At 34.5% G+C, this 18369-nt stretch overlaps 3 protein-coding genes across 7 annotated transcripts in view; 2 read left to right on the top strand and 1 right to left on the bottom strand.

The window, feature by feature from the left end:
* Positions 1-18369, top strand: part of LOC134852833 (contactin-4-like) — a 207828-nt gene that overhangs the window by 54951 nt on the left and 134508 nt on the right. The gene's annotated exons all lie outside the window — the stretch shown is intronic.
* The window catches only part of LOC134852832 (NPC intracellular cholesterol transporter 1-like), a 188775-nt gene that overhangs the window by 91804 nt on the left and 78602 nt on the right, over positions 1-18369 (bottom strand). The gene's annotated exons all lie outside the window — the stretch shown is intronic.
* LOC134852983 (ephrin type-B receptor 4a-like) overlaps positions 1-18369 on the top strand; it is a 36564-nt gene that overhangs the window by 4286 nt on the left and 13909 nt on the right. Inside the window, exons 6-8 of the mRNA XM_063868885.1 lie at positions 158-438; positions 1305-1380; positions 12804-12984. Of these exons, the coding sequence (XP_063724955.1) occupies positions 158-438; positions 1305-1380; positions 12804-12984 (538 nt within the window). The remainder of the gene's footprint in view (positions 1-157; positions 439-1304; positions 1381-12803; positions 12985-18369) is intronic.

Raw genomic sequence — 18369 nt, 5'->3', positions numbered from 1 at the left:
CAGAAATGTTTCGCTTCAAAAATGTAGCGGCTTTTGTCTCGTTTTCTGTCTGCTAGCTTGTCTCCTGCTTGCGTTGTATCGCAAGTGGTGCAAAGCTCTTTTTCGCGTCTGTGTATATGCTCTTTATTCCATTGTACCTACAAACTTTTTATTTCAGTTCTTCCCAATTCTGGTCGAGCTAAGCAAGTCGGCGCAGATCGTCTCTGGCATATCAACTGGAACGCACCAGACAAGCTAGTCGAACTACGACAAAATGCCACTACTTTCGGAGATGGAATCACGCAATATGATGTAATCGGTTACGTAATCGAGGCTACAGAAGCTGGAAGAGGTGCTAATGTGCAACAGACACAGCGTGCAATAGTGCAGAATACGACGAATGACCTTAATGCACTGTTCCCGGTGTTCAAAAACCAGTTCGCGAATGTTTCATTCAAAGTGAGTTTTCAAGAACACAGCTAGAGTAAACATACTAAAGAATAGAATATATTTCTAGAATTCTGGTCACTTGTTAAAATTTTAGATCTGCCCTTGGTTTTAGTTTTCAGCTATCTACCGGACAAGTCAAGTCATGTTATTTGCTGTTTTTATCGTGTTATTATCTCCAGTTGTTGCATAAAATAAAGAGTTCTTATTTGACTTCAATTTGCTCCGAGCTACGACGAGCGAGGAAAAAACGAATTGTTGTCAATTGAGTCTGTTGTGATTGATAACCTATTACTTTTCATTGTGTAACGGTAACCCTTTCTTCGGTAACTCTGCAATATAATGAAGTATTGAACTCTGGTAAATAATATTTTACCAACGTAACGCAGAAAATTTTTAAAGAAACGAGAACCAAATGTTGCTGTACACAATGGTATGTTTCATCTAAATACTATTGAAAATCTACTATTTTTTTTAAAAACGCAGATCAAAAGGGGCAATTTTGAGCACGTTATTCAAATTTTTTTCAGAGTTTTTTTTCTTAGGCTAACGCTCCCAACAATATTCCGTCTAAGATATTGGCGTCAAGTATGCCCTCTGAAAGCTGCAATGGCCGACTGCCAAAAACTTTGGCGTGGATAAAAGACCTGCTTTTTACAAATAACTGGACCAACATACGAGCTGTTAGGCACGCCACTGAAAAAGTTAAATTCAATTTTTGACATTTTCTCGACTAAGAAAATGTATTTCACCCCAAGCAAGGATTACGGATTGTGCTTGGTCTCGAACTTACGACCGTTTGACTTAGAGTCGGAAACCGTAGCCACATCTCCATCGCTCCTCAAACATAATATTCACGTTGGTTCTAATTGTTTCAGATCAGAGTTATTCACCAGATAGACAGTGTGCAAATCAACAGCACAGACACTTTTAACATCCCAAAACAAACTGCAGGTATGTTTGTTTTTTCATTGAACAACCCTATTAACACTTCGTATGCTAATTAATTTAGCTAACTTAAGCCTCATTTTTGACATATTTTGATCCGAAATCTCCTCTTTTAAAATTGGTCTATTCGTCTAATTAGCTGCGATTTTTGCTCGAAATTCGTTGGCTACCTTTAACACGATGCATGCTTTCTTAATAATTTTCTAAAGATCGGAGACTTCTGAAAAAGTCGCCTTTCTTTTTTCTAATTGCTTCAAGTAAAATTGATGCAGAATAAACATATATTTCTAAATACCCCTGAGACTGCGATTTCAATCATGCATATCTGTTCTCTGTATTCCCTCCACTGACATAATTCATCAGGTTTTAATTAACCAATCACTCTCCAAGCCCAAATGGGGTCACTTGTCCCTTTTCAAATGACTCAAGTACAATTTACGTTAAATCCATTCCCACGTAACTGACTAACAGTACAAATTTTGGATCTAGTCAACTTTTTCTTCCCCTATGGTTCCCCTGTAATGAATTTCCCTGTAATGAAAGTTCCTTGTAATGAATTTGCCCCAACTAAAAAGAAAGAATTGAACAGTCGTTCAAAATTTTGTAGACTTTTTTTAGGTCGACCAAATTGATTTTCCGAGCTCTCCCGAAAGACTAAAAAGGCCCCCTGTTTTGGCGAAGTTTTCGACGCTGCAGGGAAAATTTTGAAAAAACGGGCCAAAAAAGATGTTTTGAGGCATTTTTTGGAAAATTTTGACCAAAAAATAGTGTTTTTTCGGCGCGCGCTTTCCTCTCAAAATTAGTAATTATTGGCTCCGAAGGCGCCTTTAGAAAAAATGCTGGACTGAAGTGCCTTTTTATTGTTTTTCAAATCAAAAAGGAAAATTTTCAAATTCAGTGATATTTGGGTTCAATTTTCAAGAATCATTTTCTAACTTGACATCACCAATAGCAGATAGATAATTGTCAAGTTTGGTTTTTTCGTGGAAAAAATTATGAAAAGAGTAATTTTTCAACAATATTATCTTCATAGCATGCGTCGCGTGCCTTAAAAATATATATTTTAAAATGCTTGTTAGTATAATTTGTTTGTTTGTGCAATCTCCGATTTCTCCCGTTGCTGATTTGAAAACTCATCTTGCAGTTTTCCTTTTGAAGGGAGACAAACAAAAGAACGCAATTATTATAGAGGTCTAACGTCAAATTATCCAAATTGCATTCCCGCTAGTATATTTTTTCTTTTGAGGAAATGCGCAATTTTGCAAACGATTCACTATAGATGCTTTTTTCTAAATGTTCGGTCGCAATTGTAGCAAAAAACACTCGAGGGCGAAAAAATTCAGTACCAATTCCATGTTTCCGAGAAAAATGATCAGCTTTCAGTTTATGTCTTTATTAGATACTGCCAAAATTAATCAGTCTTTTCGTTAATATCCATGTTAGGCACAGAAACCACCGCTCATCTATTCGAAACTTGTGGCGGAACCAATTGCACTTTCAAGCAATTAGTAATCGCTGAAGAACTTTAAAAATGATATTGGTATCTTTCGAATTTTTTTGTAGGATTGAGTTTTCGAGGATTGATTTTTGTATTCAATTTCGAAACACGCTCAAATTGAAAATCTATTTGAAGAATTTTATTTTGTTTTTTGAACCTATTTATTTTTAGTGCGTCTTTTTTGCCTTCGGACGGAAAAGGGAAAAATTTTATGGAACAATATAAACTGCATATGTCAGCCTTGAATTGTACTACACATAATGAAATAAACCTAGATTTTTAATTCCCCCACTTCTGAACGATTAATTTTAATGATATCTTAAGGATATTAAATTCTGCTTTCAAGTTCTTTTAAAAAATGGTCTGTTGTAAAGTCTTTGCTTGACTAATTGTCTGTTTTTGAAGACATAGTCTATTCGAATTCTCGATACTTCTGATTAGGCATAAGTTCTTAAGAAGGTGTGTATTTCATTATATTGTACTGTTTTAGGCGTATTTTAGTAATTTTAGAGATATGAGTAATAATGAAAACCTATCAAACAGATTTACTTTGATAGCAAATAGTACATTTTGCCCACCTTCAAGTGTATTAAGTGTATTGTAGTACTTTGACATCTTAGTTTGGTCATGAGAAAGTCAACATCGAATACTAGAAGGGTTGAATTATAGTTTTGCACTTTGTAGGTGTTATGGTTTCATTTTTATATCATAATTCAATGAGATATCAAATAAGATTGAATTGAAATGTGATTATGACCACCCACATAACGTCGCATGCATTAAAAAAATCTCGACACTATCTTTTTCTGTTCATATCAACAATCATCACATGAAAATACAATGATTGAAAAAATGAAAGTATAAACGCAAAATTTAATGGAAAACCACTTAGTTATGAGTACATACTCGAACGTTTTTTACGCATTCCTTGGCGCTTATGAGACTAAAAGTGGCGCCTTCATTTCTCTAACAGTTTCTCAGAGTCACTCATTGTTATGAACATGTTGAAAATATACTATATTAGAAATAGAAGTAAAAGTTTTAGTTTGTAACAGCGGGAGACTCTGTCTGAAATAGATCCAGTAGAAATTAGCGGTTATAACAAGTTATTGTTTCACTGAAGATACAGTTAGTTTATGCATTGAAATCCTCATGTCATGATGCAATGCAAACTCAATGCTACATGACAAATAGGTGCCTAGTAAATAAAAAGTGAACTAAAAAGACGTGCGCTTATGAAGAGGTGAGACATAAATTAAGCATTTTTTGCTGCACTTGGCTGTGAATTTGGTTGACTATTAGTTGTATTTCCAAGTTAATTTCTCATCAGGGTTGGCCGTTAAGGTGAAGTACATTAAAATAAAGGACGTTAAAATTAAGGCAATAAAAGAAAAAGAAGAGAATTAGGACCCCCCCCCCCCCAAAAAAAAAAGAAAAATGCCCAAGCAAGACACACCCCTCGGGGAGGATGTTGTTCAATTGATGCCTTTTTTGGAGCATTTTTGTTGAAAATCTGGCTGTTTACTACCAGAAAGTATTGGTAGGAGTAACATTCAAGCCATCATAAATATAAATAATGCTGAACGGCGGTGAAGGGATCAAAATGAAAGGAAACCTTGAATAAGGGATATTTCACGCTTGGCGATTAGTAGCTGACGTGAACAATAGACCAAATCAGTGGCTCATTTGATTCGCCTCAATAACTAGATTCTCCGCTCTCATTTACCGTTAGATCTCATTTATCTATCTAGCTACTTACTTTTAGGCTACCTTGGTTTGATGAGTATGCATGCTTGAGGCATAAACGGTATCTTACAAAGCATAGTAGGTCAAATATGCAAATAACATTAGATTAAAGTGAGATTATGCCATCAAAAGGAAAAAATAAATAAAATATAGGATTTTTTCTTTCAAAAAAACTATGAAACGCCGTAAATTGAGATACTTCCATCAAAAGAAGGAAAAAGAAATAAAATGTTTGATTTTTTTTATCTTTCAAAAGAAAACAATTGCGGAGCGCCAAGTTTTCAAAAAGAAAGATAACGATTTGATTCTTTTAAAAATCTAGGTTTTGTCTTCGGAAAGTTATATTTTGAAGCATTGAATTGATTTTTTTTTTTCAATTATCAGTTAATCCCGATTTAAATTACCATGCATTTGCATTTTTCGCTCTTGACTCTATCTAAGCTTCTTTTTAGATATTCGCTTTTGAGGTGATATTCATTCTTTTTACACCACAACTTAAAAGCATCTGCGTTTTAATCTAATTAAAATCAATGAGGCGGGAGAAATATTGATCTGAAAAATAGAGCTCATTGAGTTAGCTGATTTAGCTTTTCCTCTACCTAGCTTAAAACGGTGACACCGATTGAAGTGATTATTGAACAAATGCTTCCGCTTTCATTTAGCAAACTTTTTTTGTTTTTTACAGCAAGCTCGAAGTTACTCTGCAGCACGTAATTCGCGGGGGTCGAAAATTACCTGGGGGTTGGGCTTTTTTTAAAAAGGCGTTTTTCTTTGCGGGAGGGGGATCAAAACTATCAGGGGGGTTCCGCAAATTTGGATCCATTCTGATAATTATGTTGACAAAATCGAGCCATTCTGATAATTATGTTTCTGGAAAGTTAAATTAGCACAGAATTTTAGTAATTTAATCCAGAACACATTTTTTTGCGTTGAAAAGCAGTTTTTTTCAGTTTAATCTATGAAGAAGTCGATTTGTGTTGCGGGGGTTCCCGACAATTAAGTAGTGCAGAAAATGCTCAAAACCACCATATTGTTTGACCATGCAAAGGGTAGGAAGTTTCGTATCTCTTTCACTATTTCCTTCGATTGCAAAAGGGGGAAATTCGTTACTAGATACAACATTTGTCACTAGATTCAAAATTCGTATATGTGTAATTAAAGATGAGATTTTAAATGATGCATGTAAATTTAATTGGGGTACTCTTTTTGTGACTGCTAGGAGCTATGGCGTAGGTAGAGCGGCCGTGGTTGAGCGGGTAAGGCGCGTGGCTCTTGAACAATGGTCATCAGTTCGAAGCACACCTCGGTCCCGGTCGGAGGTCTCCCAATGTAATCCGCCTTCTCAAGATGGGAACGGTTATAGCGAAACGGGTACAACCGGACTCTAATAAAAAGTGCAGGGAGTTTTTTTCAGCAGAGAAAACCTCACAGAAAACTAGTAGAAGGTTAAGTGTATTATCATTTCCAAGCCCTTTTTATCGTGATTTAGATTACAAAAAAATCTGAAAAAAGAAACTTCGTGTCGGAAAACTACTCTGATTATTTTTGTTCCGACTTTCGAAACAAAAATATTTGTGCTCTGGCTGGTTTTTTTTTCTCCAGACAAAATTCGGCACTTTAAATAGCAATTTTCGGCGAAAGTTTTTAATATGATTCGAAAGTTTTTGTTGTCCTGAGCTAAAAAAAGATATTTCACCTGTGATTATTTGTCGTCGTTAAGTTGTAGGGGTTTAAAGATGGCCAATTTCTGATAATTAACGCGATATATTTAATGCTAATAACGCGTAAGCTGAGATTTAATCCGAGTTAGAAATTGTTCCAACTTGAATTAAGGTGTGCTATTTGGTCTATTTAATGCTTTTCTATATGCGAAATATATCACTTTGTACTTTACATAGCGCCTGGGGGATGATGGGATGATTTAAAAAAAAATTCTCAAAAAAATTTTTTTTTTTGAAAATTTCCTCCCTTTTTTAAAATACCATTTTTCCATAGACTTTAAAATGCAGTCCGTAATTTCAGAGCTTTGCCTTGATAAGAGTACTCTTGTTGCTATTCGAACTCAAATGGAGTGAGTAGCGGGGTAAATTAAGTCTTACTTCACATGACTTACTTCAATTACAGGATCATTTCTTGTCTTTGTAAGCATAAATGGTCCAAAACTCCCCTTGAAAAGTATATAATTATCTGCCTGTTAATCTTTTCATATTGAAATACTGAGTTTTGAGTTGTTTTCGTTGCGACCATCTGTCGAGAAAAATCAGCTTGAAAATTTTGTTTTTAGTCTCATTTCAAGCTAATAAGGTGAGCGTGCAGGCTTACAGTAGCTTATTTATGCTTAATTTAAGCCGTGAAACTTAGTTTTACTTCAGGTAATTTGAGTTTTGAAGTTTTCAGCTGGTGCTCGAAGTTTTGAACAAAGTTTTGAAGTTTTTAATCAAACTTTTTGAATTTTTTTAACGATTTTTTTTTTCTAATTTTCCAATTGGCCTATTTTACTATAAATTTGGAGTATGCCTAAGTTCTATTTTTTCGTTCACATACTTTTACACCACGCAGATAAAACGACTTTGATCGGAACATTCTGTGCTACTTGCACAGTAACCGGCTATCCTTGTTTGTTATCAAGTCATAAGTCTTTTATTGCTTTTTTAAAATTGAAAACTGGTGCGAAATTCTGTTCTGACTCAGAAACTGTCTGATATTGTTGAAGTTTCGGGAAAATTGTATTCAATAATGAATATTTGCTTATGGTGCTTTTTTTGGCAATAAGTTTCACAAACAAATTGTTACCGGGCTTCGTTTTCGTTAGCGATAATTAATCATTGAAAACTCCTTCTGCTAACAAATAAGCTCCCGTGGATGCAACGCGTCTACAACTGCAACAGTAAAAAAAATAATGATGAGAAGAAATTCAACAAACTTCCTTGCAAACACTTAACTCAACCTATATAAAATATGTTCCGTTAATCCTAACATGCTCATCGTTAGCCGTTTCATTTGATGCCATGTATACTAGTCTCATCGAAAAAAAAACGTATATGCAAATAGGTTCCAGGCACAATAAATTATGGAGGTCTTCTAATCAGAATGAACATTCTTCCAATCCCTTTATGTTTTCAATTCACAGATCTCTTACTTCTGTGCAAACCTTTTTACACTAACGTACTTCAGCGAGCGTTAGTGTTATACTACGACGACTTTTCTTTTTTTCTTTTAACCTAAGTTGCAAATATGGGTGCCACTTTGGGGCACTTTTACGGCTTTTTGATAGCATGTGCTTTGACATTCGAATTGTCATAACTCTCGCAATTGTTTGAAATCATTATTCACACATAATGTGGCTTTATGCTTTTCAATTTATTACATACAAAGCTATTGTGGATGCATTCAGTTTGTTATATTCCAAATTTTTTTGGCAAAATTGTGTCTATTTGTATTTGGTGCCACTTTTGCTGCATAGCATTGTCAATTTATTAGCATATGTAGCTGCTTTATTTCTGACTAGTGTTAACCGATTTTTGAGCGTCCTTGGCCGAGAGGGCAGAGCGTGAAACTCCAGTTCTCGAGGTCGCAGGTTCGAAGCCAATACCTTGCAAAATTTTACTAATTCGAGGCTTATTTCTATTTTTTCTTAGTTCATTTTATAAAGCTGCTTTTTTGTCTTGTTCTTGCGAGTGTTTGCGAAGCGCAGTTTCGCCTCTATGTAACAACTATTACGGCACACACTATAGTCTAAAATTGGAACTCACCGTCCAGGACTAAGTATCACGATCATCGCCGAAAAGGCTCTGTGAAAGGGCAAGAGACTCAATAGAAATATCGCTATGAAATTTTTTAGTTTCAGAAGAATAGAGTTGGTGATTCTACTCTCGAAAGTTGTACCAATAACTCAACTTTAAGGATTTTCAAAAATATCTTGAGATTTTCTGGAGAACTTTTAAAACTCGTGCTGCAAAAACAGGTTATGCATTTCAAAAATTTTATTGCGACTGCCGATCTTGCAGACTTTATCATATAAATGTGAGGGTGTGAGGGGCACAAACTCTCTTAAGACAATATTGAGCCTCTCACCCACCCGACAAGACCGATCTATTTTGTAGCTGTGCTTCGTTTCTTTGCCATTAAGTTTCGTTTTGTGTTTCGGTTTTGATTTTTTTTACACAGGTAGTTTGCGCTGTAAGATTAGTTTACATTCTTCAACCAAGTATTTGAAATTTTCTCTATTGGTGTCCAATTTTTCTATTGATGCAGCGCTAAACTTATTCGGCTTTTTATTAGCATGAGTTTCAACCGATTTATTTATGTGTATTAATTGCTAGTTGCTAGTCAAGAATGATGAAAATCTAACAGTAAAAAAGTTAAGGGGACTGACAAAGTGTTTAACTAATGCGCAGCTGATATTGGTTCGATCCTCCACTGCAGTATGCTTTTTGCAGGCTGATTCCATTTTCCGACTCATTCTCCTATTTTTGTGAACTTTGCACCTATTTTTTGTCATTAGAACTTAAACCCGATGTTGAGGAAGTGATTTTTCCCCCAAATCTCATGAAGTGTTTCATGCAGGAGCGGATTTGGGAATTTCTCGAGTGGGTTTCAAAAAATGTTGTCTATTTTTTGCGAACAGTTTCGGTTTGCGTCGATTTGTCATTTCACGATTGAATGAAGTCAAATTAAGAGCTGACATTTGTTTTTTGATGATTAAATTGTCACTATTTATACGAACACTTCAAAGGTATTTCGACACCGATTCTTTGGTTTGATTCGATCTAAACCGTTTTGACACCTTTTGTTTGTTGGTAACCATGCCTTCACTGTTTTTGGGTCTCTGTTCTTATTAACTTATTTGTGTTGTGCTCTGCAAACTGCACTGACCTGCAAGTAGCTTTACTAACTAGTACTAACTAGTTAATTAATGTGCTGTTTGATCCTTATATTTAGACAGCAGTCGCTAGCCAAAGGCAAAGTGATTTACATAGAAAGTGCATTATTTGTCTTTCGTTTTCTGTCAAATTAGACCTCTAAATATTGTTCTACTTTTGATGCGTCTTGAAAGTTTGATCTAGTACATATTACAGTAGTTCGCTTTTATGAATATCAGATTGCAGGAGTTTGGATTTTGACTACACGTCAAAGATATGTTTTTTAATCCTCAGCAAAAATTACAAAGGATTAAAAACATCTCTTTGACGGGTTCTCGAAAATCCAAACTCTTGCAATCTGGCATCAATACAAGCGAACTACTTTAATATGTACTGAGATCACGCATTCAAAGAGCGTCAAAAGTAGAACAATATTTGGAGGTCTAATTACAATCTCATACAAAAATTACTGTCTTATACTAACTACAAAAAACTTTAAACAAAAAAGGGATTTAGAAATCAGATGAGGCATCAAAAAGTCTATCATTGTGGGTCTGAAATTTTGAATGATTAAATTAAATGCTTATAAATATAAAATTTCCCGAAGACAATTAAATTGAAATGAAGATTTAGAACATTTCGACAACTAAAATCTGAAGTTTGTGTAGCTTGTCAAAACAAAATACCACCCAATACGAAATTTATTCAAAAGAGTTTCAGGCCAAAAGCGGCAGTCAAGTTTCAAAGTTGGTTCGGGTCTAGTTTAATCAAATAGTTAGAGCCAATTTAAACAAACTAACCAAGCCTATTTTCCTTACTGGGCCGCCGGGGCAAACAGAAAACAGCAAATGTGCTGCTTAACCGCTCACCACGCGTGAAATTCTTCGCTTAATATATCTTAAACATGATTTGAAACTCCCAGTACAAGAAGTAATCACTTGCTTTCAGGTTTCTTATGTTTTTGAACATGTGAAAACGTGTGTAACGTTGTCATTTTATCTTGTTCATTTCAAGTCGCCGCTTTTTATCTGCTGAACAAATTTCAGAACTGTCAACTTGTTCAGATTTGATCATGAAAGGGTCTTTACCCTTCCTGTTGTGTTGTGCCCGTTTGTACAGTTGGTACTATAAATACAAGCAAATATGGGTTAACTTGTTTGGCCAATCTGGGAGGGATTTGAGCAGTGAAGTTGAAACACGTGTTAGGGGCATGTAAATTGGCGGGATATATACCAAGCGTGGTATTAAATGTGGGTAAATTAAGATGGATTCGATTTGGGGTAAAATTGGAGCTGAGTACGGATAGGGGGATAGGGTAGTTTGACAAGTAACTTCCTTCAAAGAAGTATGCTACCCATACTCCGAAACACCGTACCCCTCTATTACATATGGTCCAAACATGTGAACATCAGAATGTTCCGATCACTGAAGACTTAAAGAATTACAAGCCAACAATAATATATATTTTTTGTGACTGTTTAGTTATTGGAATGCTGGAATAGCTGTTCTAATTTTTTCTAGCTTTTCAACGCTAAGTTGCGTTATATTTTTTTTGGTGCTCTGTCACCCTTATTTGATCAAATTTTTTGTGAAGTTGTTTAGGTCGTTCGTAGCCTTCTCTCTTTATTAGCTCTCCCGTCATAAAGTTAGAATGCAATCAGTCTAATAATCTCTTATCTTCCCTCCCTTGTCTCGCCTGCTAGCACACAAGTGCAGCCCCTTCCCCACTTTGAAGCAAATTCAATCTTTGAAGCAATGCAGTGCACATAATTAATGCATCTTGTTCGTATCCTCGTCCTTACAGGCTTGCAAGTGTAATTAATAAGCGAAAACAAAAAAAATCATGCTGTAATTTCAGTCCGCCCCCCCTCTAAATCCGCTACTGTGCAGATATATTTCACATGTTTGCTGTGCTTTTATATAAAAAACGCATATTTTGTTTTTTTTCTTCACCTGAAGGATGATGCTTAAAAGGAAGACTTTAAAAAGGTGTTTGGGTTGATTGATAAGAAGTGACATGTAACATTGACTGCCCAAGTAATACCTGGTGACAAATGTGACACATAATGGGAGCACGCGTGAAAAGATATTGCACTGAAAGGAGCGAGGGGAGGGAGAGAACAGGCTCTTAAAGTAAAGGGAAAAAGGAAATTGCTCAGGGCTTGAATGGGATATAAGTTAAAGAGATGAAAGGAAAGATGGCTTCTTTTTGAGTATTTCGAGTAAATAGAAAGGTGTTATGTTACGCAATAAGGAATTGATTAGAGGTTACCAATCATCTCACGCTGGTTCGAATTGTAGACGAGCTATTTAAGTGAAAATCTTTCTGATGCTTCTCTCTTGGGGTATTCTGGTATCTGGTTTAATTAGTCATTGTTTGTTTTTTCCTCGCTTTTTGCTGCATGAAATGAATGGAACTTTTTTCATCAGAAGTCGGTGAAAATAATTCAACTTACAGTGACATTGTTCCCGCCTTGTCATATTTGACACCTGATGTTTGGAATTTTCCGATGGGTTTTCAAGTTAAAAATGTGCCTTATTTACTTGAAATAACGACTAATTATTAAAAGGTCATTTAATTCAAAAAAGTGCAAGTCTGTTTTTCCTGTTTTATAAAAAAAAATGTTTAGAATATTTTTTGCATGCATCTTAACTCTTTCATCTTAAACGTTGAACTTGGTTTTGTTTGATACCTGATAATTTTCGATTGGTTTCCTCATTGACAAAAGCCTCATTTACAATTCACATCTGACCAAACATAATTGTGTCAGAAAGAGACAATCTGTTCTCTCTCATTATTATGACCATTTCGATGATTGAACGAATAGATGAGTGGCTGAAATAATAGGAGGGGACAACTTTGTTTGAAATCAATAGATCATGAGTCACTAACAATCGAAATATGAAGGAGTTATTGTTTTACAGCGGTTTACTACATAGTCAAGTTGACGAGAATTTTAAACATCTTTTTTTTACTTAGTGTAGCAAAATGGTGGCAATTTGGAACATTGCATGATTCTGTGTTTTGTTTAGTTACCAGGATTCATGTCTGACTTTTTTCACTCAAATTTTTTCACTCCGTCTTTTTAAATGGTTGCAATTATTTTAAAAGCATTGAGATGAAAGGTAGCAGAATTAAGTTAAAATGCGTTCCATTGAATAGACCAAATAAAAATCTTCCATCCTTTCTCTTTCAGGAAGAACTTTAATTTTTCGCGGCTTGTTTTTTGATTTATTTTCAAATTCAGTTCAAATTCATGTTCTAAAAGGAAGGCAATATTTGCGTTTGGTTTCATATCCTATATTAGTTTATTCTGTTTCAGATGCTGACAATGGTGGGGGCACAGACAGAAAAGGAGGTGGGGGCAGTGGAGGGGGTCTGTGGGAGGGACTTCCTGCAGTGATGGGGGTGCCAAGTGCAGTCATCGCTCTCATCGCTTCCCTACTCCTTCTAGTCATCCTCATCCTTCTATTCTGCACCTTCTGCATATGCATACACTGCAGGTAAAAGAAGACTAATCAAGCGTCGGTTCAGTTTTTTAATTATCATTTGGGTCATAATTATCATGAAGTATGTTTTAACCCGCATTATCGTTTTTTTGTCCGCAATTATCATCTTGAAAGTTTTTTCATACTTTTGTTTTTGCTTAACGAACGATTCTGAGTATTGACGCTTACTGGTCTCAAATTTAACCCTCATATTTTGCTCTTTAGTTCTTTTTGTTTGGACTATGCCCTCTGTAAAACAGCCCAAAGTTGTTAATGTTTCTTGAATCTTTGAGTAATTGATGCTTCCTGATCTTCTATTTATCCCTCAGATTTTTGTACTAAGTTCATGTTTGTTCCTATTTTCGAAGAAAACGGAATGCTTACGCTTGGGCCGGTTTTTTGTCCAGCCATTTTTCGACTTGACGGAAGTTTTGTATATAATCTGAAAGATTTTGTTATCCGGAGCTCAAATGTTTTTTCGTGTTTTTTATAATACGAAAAGGTTTTTGTACCAATGAGGTTCTTCATACGGACTGGGGTTGTGCTCGTCTTGATAAATCTGTTGGAGTACAAAGTATTCAAGACTGACGAAGTTTTCGTGGCATTTCGTCGTCTTAGTTTTCCTAACTCGTAGAAAGGTTTTAGAAGGTCCATGCGATAGAACTTTGCCCTTTAAGAATTTTGTTCAATAAGAAAATGTCTGTTTTATCAGCGCAAAGGGAGCTGGTAATTAGCTGTACTTGAAAATTTTTGACCCTCTAAAACTTTCCCATTTCGAAAGAGTGTTGTTGGTTTGGCCTTAAAGTCTACTCTGGATAATCTTACTTTGCAGATGGAAGAGATTAATGTTTTTAAAAATTAAAAACATTGAATTTTTAAAAATAATTCAGTAAAACAGCAGCGTTGGGTTGTGTCAAGGGGTGGTAAATCGATAATCGAATATCTGATATATCGCGATACAATATATCGAAATATCTATTGACAAGCTTTTAAGTATCGCGGCAATCTTTCGATTGAAAATTCTGTTTTTTTTTTTTCGATAATTTCGAATCTCTATTTAGTGATATATGTAGGCTAACTGTCCCAACTTCGAATAACATCCGCAATATTGGACCATGCAACGATCTATAGTTTGCATTGGGGTACCATAATGTGCATTGGGTTACCTTGAAATTGTATATATTTTAACGTGTTAACTAATACTGTGTGTAATTTTATTAGATGGACAACCACTAATACATAAAAAGTTAACGCGTGCGCTCTGCCGGTATCGTTTAGACAGAGCGCACTTGCGACCCCTAATGTAACACCAGCAGAGCGCACTCGAGCTCCAGAGTAAATTTGGGCAAACCTATCTGTACTGAAAATTTTGTGGGAGCTATCAACTTCGAGTTATCAACTTTTATAAATTTTGAAAAAGTTACTACTTCGGTACATTTTTTAATTATACGTGCGCTCTGCCAACTTGTTAGCAGCTCTACAACTTTTGATAATTTTTGGGCAAATTTTAGTTTTTGTAGCCTTGCTCGTTGAATAAGGAAAAATTAGCAAAGGGCAGAGCGCATCTATTATAGTTATTTTAGCAATAAACACTGAAAGAAAATCATATGTTTCCTTGACGACAATCATGGCAATGTAGTTTAAATCACTTACAGATGTTAAACTATTGTAAAAAAAATAGGCCCATCAGGGTTTTTAAGTTATTTCGATAGAGCGCACCTATAACTACGGTTTTTCAGGCAGAGTTCACTCATAAATATTTTAGACTTTTTATAATTTTAGATTCATAAATATTTTAGGCTTTTTTTTTAGATTTTCAAACCTATTTTTGATGAATTAATGTTCATTTAAAATGCACTAATTAAAAAATTACAGCCGCAAGATGCGCAAAATTTTGATTGGTGACAGTAAAATGAGACCTGTAAATCTTTTTGGCAGAGCGAACGTAAAGTTAAAGTTCGGCAGAGCGCACCCTATAAATATGGTTATTTCGGTTATATCGGATAATCTATCGAGGGGTCTAATGTATCGCCATAATCTATCGACACCAAAATTTCTACCGTCGTTACGATACTTCACATACATTGTCACGTAAAATGAAGTAAATTTTTTCTGCGGCCACGTTTTTACACTTTGCGCTCACCAGTTAATGACAACAAACAACCCCAGTTCCTGAAACCACTGTAAATTTTTCTCAGAACCTTTTTTTATGATGCCATTTTTCAAAAGTTCTTAGTTTTTTGCATAAAACCAAACTGTTTTCTTCGTATTTTCGTCTAATTTTTTTTCGTTTTGTCAACTGATTAGACCGCTGTAATTACAATAAAGAATACAAAGTAAGGGTCGGTTTTAATCTTATTATTTACTGATTATGAAAGTCTCTTTCATTTTAAATGAAAGTCGTAATGCGCCATGGACGCTAATTTTTAATTTTTCTATCGAGCACAACGTTTAAGAAGGCTTAGATCAGAATGTTGAAGAATCATTCAGAGCAACCATCGAGCTCAATGTTTACGAGGCGTTTAAGCAATAATTTTCTAGAATTTTAATCTTTCTAAAATCTTTAAACAAGTTTCTGTCTGAACTTGTCTTAGTCTGAACAAAATCTACTAAAAACAGCTGTGAAAATTTTGAACCTCTATGCTTTGAAAATTCATTTTTTAGTAAACCGATTCGCGCTATGAATTAACTTGAATTATTTCAAATTTTCATAGCTGGAATAGCTTGCTTAGAAAAAGTTAAACTGTTCGCGAACCGATTCAGTCTATAAACTAACATACAATTTTTCAAAGTTTCCTTACTTGACTAGTTTGCTTAGAAAAACTTGAATGGTTTTTTTAGAAATGGTTTCGTCGCTTGAATGGCTTTAATAAAAAACTTAATCTTTTGGGCATCCAAATTGCTTTTCGAATTATCTTTTTTTCGAAGTTTGTTTAGCTGTAATAGCTTCTGTAGAAAAACTGCAACTTTTCCCGGACCGATTTGTTTGAAATTTAAAATTTTTCAAACCTATTTCGTAACCTGAAAATTTCAATATTTCATTGCTTGTTAACTTGAAAAGAACAAAAAAAATTTGTGGCGAGCCGATTAGTTATCGGAGACGGGCTTGCTAGTATATTATATATTTAAAGTATATTTATATAGTTAGGATTATATCTTTTTTAAAAAAATCAGTATTCAGAAAACGTTTTGACTTTATGCGTGATCCGATCAATAAATCTATGAATTAATCTAGGTACTTGAATAGCATGTTGAAGCTCAATTTCATCAAGCGCATAGATGTCAATTTAATTTCTGACTGCTTCTAAATACTTCGAACTGCAGAAAAATTACCGTAATCTTCTTTAAGTCTCTGGCACGCCATTGAAGTGTAGAAAGACCTAGATACCTTTTACGTAGACACTCTTTCTAACTCTTTTTAATCAACCAAAGTGGATCTAAGAACTAGCTCTGTAACTGATCAAAACACAAGGGGAGGCGTGATTTTATGTGCGTAACCACAGAGCTACTATCTTCCCTCTATATTTAATTTAAGAAGCGAATCTATTTCAGGTAGAAATAATCTTTTTTCATGATAAGTTTTACTTTTTACCGACCTTAAGGACAGTGAAAAAAATTCAATTTCCGCTCAGTTGTTTCTGTCGATGTTTTCTCGTTTTCGGTCATGCCTAAACAGGTCGAAAATGAAATAACCTATTTTAGTCATAAACTGAAATGTGTCAGCTTTAATTTGAAAATAAATCCCATATGCCAATTTTATTTAAAATTTCCCAAGTCTTATGTTCTCTTTATTATAACAACTGTTCACTTCAAACTGCTTTAAACTTTCTTCCCACTCAAAAAAGTATTGCTATTTTTTGATGTGTCATTTTTGACTGAAGCCTGATGTGATTTGTTAGATACCTATTTGGAAGTTCAGTTTTTAATGTGAATATAAGTATAACTGACTATGAGTAATGCTATAAAAGTGGAAATTTCCAATTTGAATACCCCTTCTTTTCTTACCCGTCCCTTTTTCTAATCAGATCAGTATTGCAGCAAAAATACAATGACACCATTTGTTGTTCCTCTTTTCTAACTTATTATCTGATTTTCCGGGATATTGAGGAAACAGAAGACAGAAAGGTCGAGTCGAAATTATTCAATAAATTAAATTTATAAAAAGACGCACTCAATTCATGTTGTGATTTGACTCAGATGTGAGCCATTTTCTTTTAACCTTAAAATTTTTTCAAATGATCTTACTGAATCTATAAAAATATAGAAACAAAAGGGGAATCTTGAAATCTGGGTTGTTAGTTGTTTGATTACAAGCAGGCCGTTGTAAGCTAGGCATACGTGGTTTGTTGGTTAAGCTTTGTTGAAAAAAAAAACAATTTAAATTACATTGGCAATTTAATAGATTATTAATCATTTTAACGTCTTTTCTTAATTCATTTTTCAAGAGAAAAAAAAAAGAGACCAAGATCAAAGAATCATTTCTATGCTGAGCTCTTATTTCAGAGAGCAAGTTCAAATGGTTTAAACGCAACTTATATTTCTTAGGAAAACGAATGTTTAGCACTAAAATGTTCTGAAAATGAAAAAACCGTTACCTAATTCAATTTTTTGACATTTCAAATGTTTTTTTAAAGAAAAATTGACGTTCTGTTGATTTGACTCAATTGTTTTTCGATGGATTGACTTATTGGCGATCAATGGCAGGATTGGCTATTATTATCTTTTTCCTATACTGAGAACATCATTCGTACCACTAATTTTATTTTTGCACAAAACATGACAAAAACGAGCGGAACCTTATTTGCTACAGCAAAAAACGAATACATGTTATCAATTTTTTACTGTTTTATTTTCGCTCATACAATTTAAAATTAATGTTAAGTCTTTCCATTTAAAACTGACATATAATATCCGCTTTAGTTTTATATAGAAAGAATGCTTAGCTTTCCCACAATTTTTTTTTCGTCCATTAATTGTTTTTATTCGATAGCTCATTTCTCATTAGTGAAATATTGAATAAAATACAAACTCAACGGCGCCTTTCGTTCGTTATAAGCTATATAACTGCCACAAAAATGATAAATTCCTATTCAAACATTGCTATAAGCGTTAAAAAATGATACCATGCGTTTTTGAATAAACCATTTATCAGTTTAAAAAAAGAGTAAAATGCATGGCTCCGTTGTTATGTCAGATCAAAAGATAAGCTCCCAGAAAGGAGACGGAAAGACTGAACAACAGTTAAACAGATGCCTTTGTCTGTTATAACTCCCAACATCTAACTAGATAAGCTAGTTGAGTTTTTTAAAATAACAGAATCGGTTGCAAAAAGTATCTGAGCAAACAATCCCATTACCGCAGATCTGAAATGTGGCAGTTTTTTTGAAGTGTTTTATGCAA

Source organism: Symsagittifera roscoffensis, chromosome 8 (genome assembly GCF_963678635.1).
Source record: "Symsagittifera roscoffensis chromosome 8, txSymRosc1.1, whole genome shotgun sequence".
Classification (NCBI taxonomy): domain Eukaryota; kingdom Metazoa; phylum Xenacoelomorpha; order Acoela; family Convolutidae; genus Symsagittifera; species Symsagittifera roscoffensis.
This window is presented reverse-complemented; position numbering and strand designations above follow the sequence as displayed.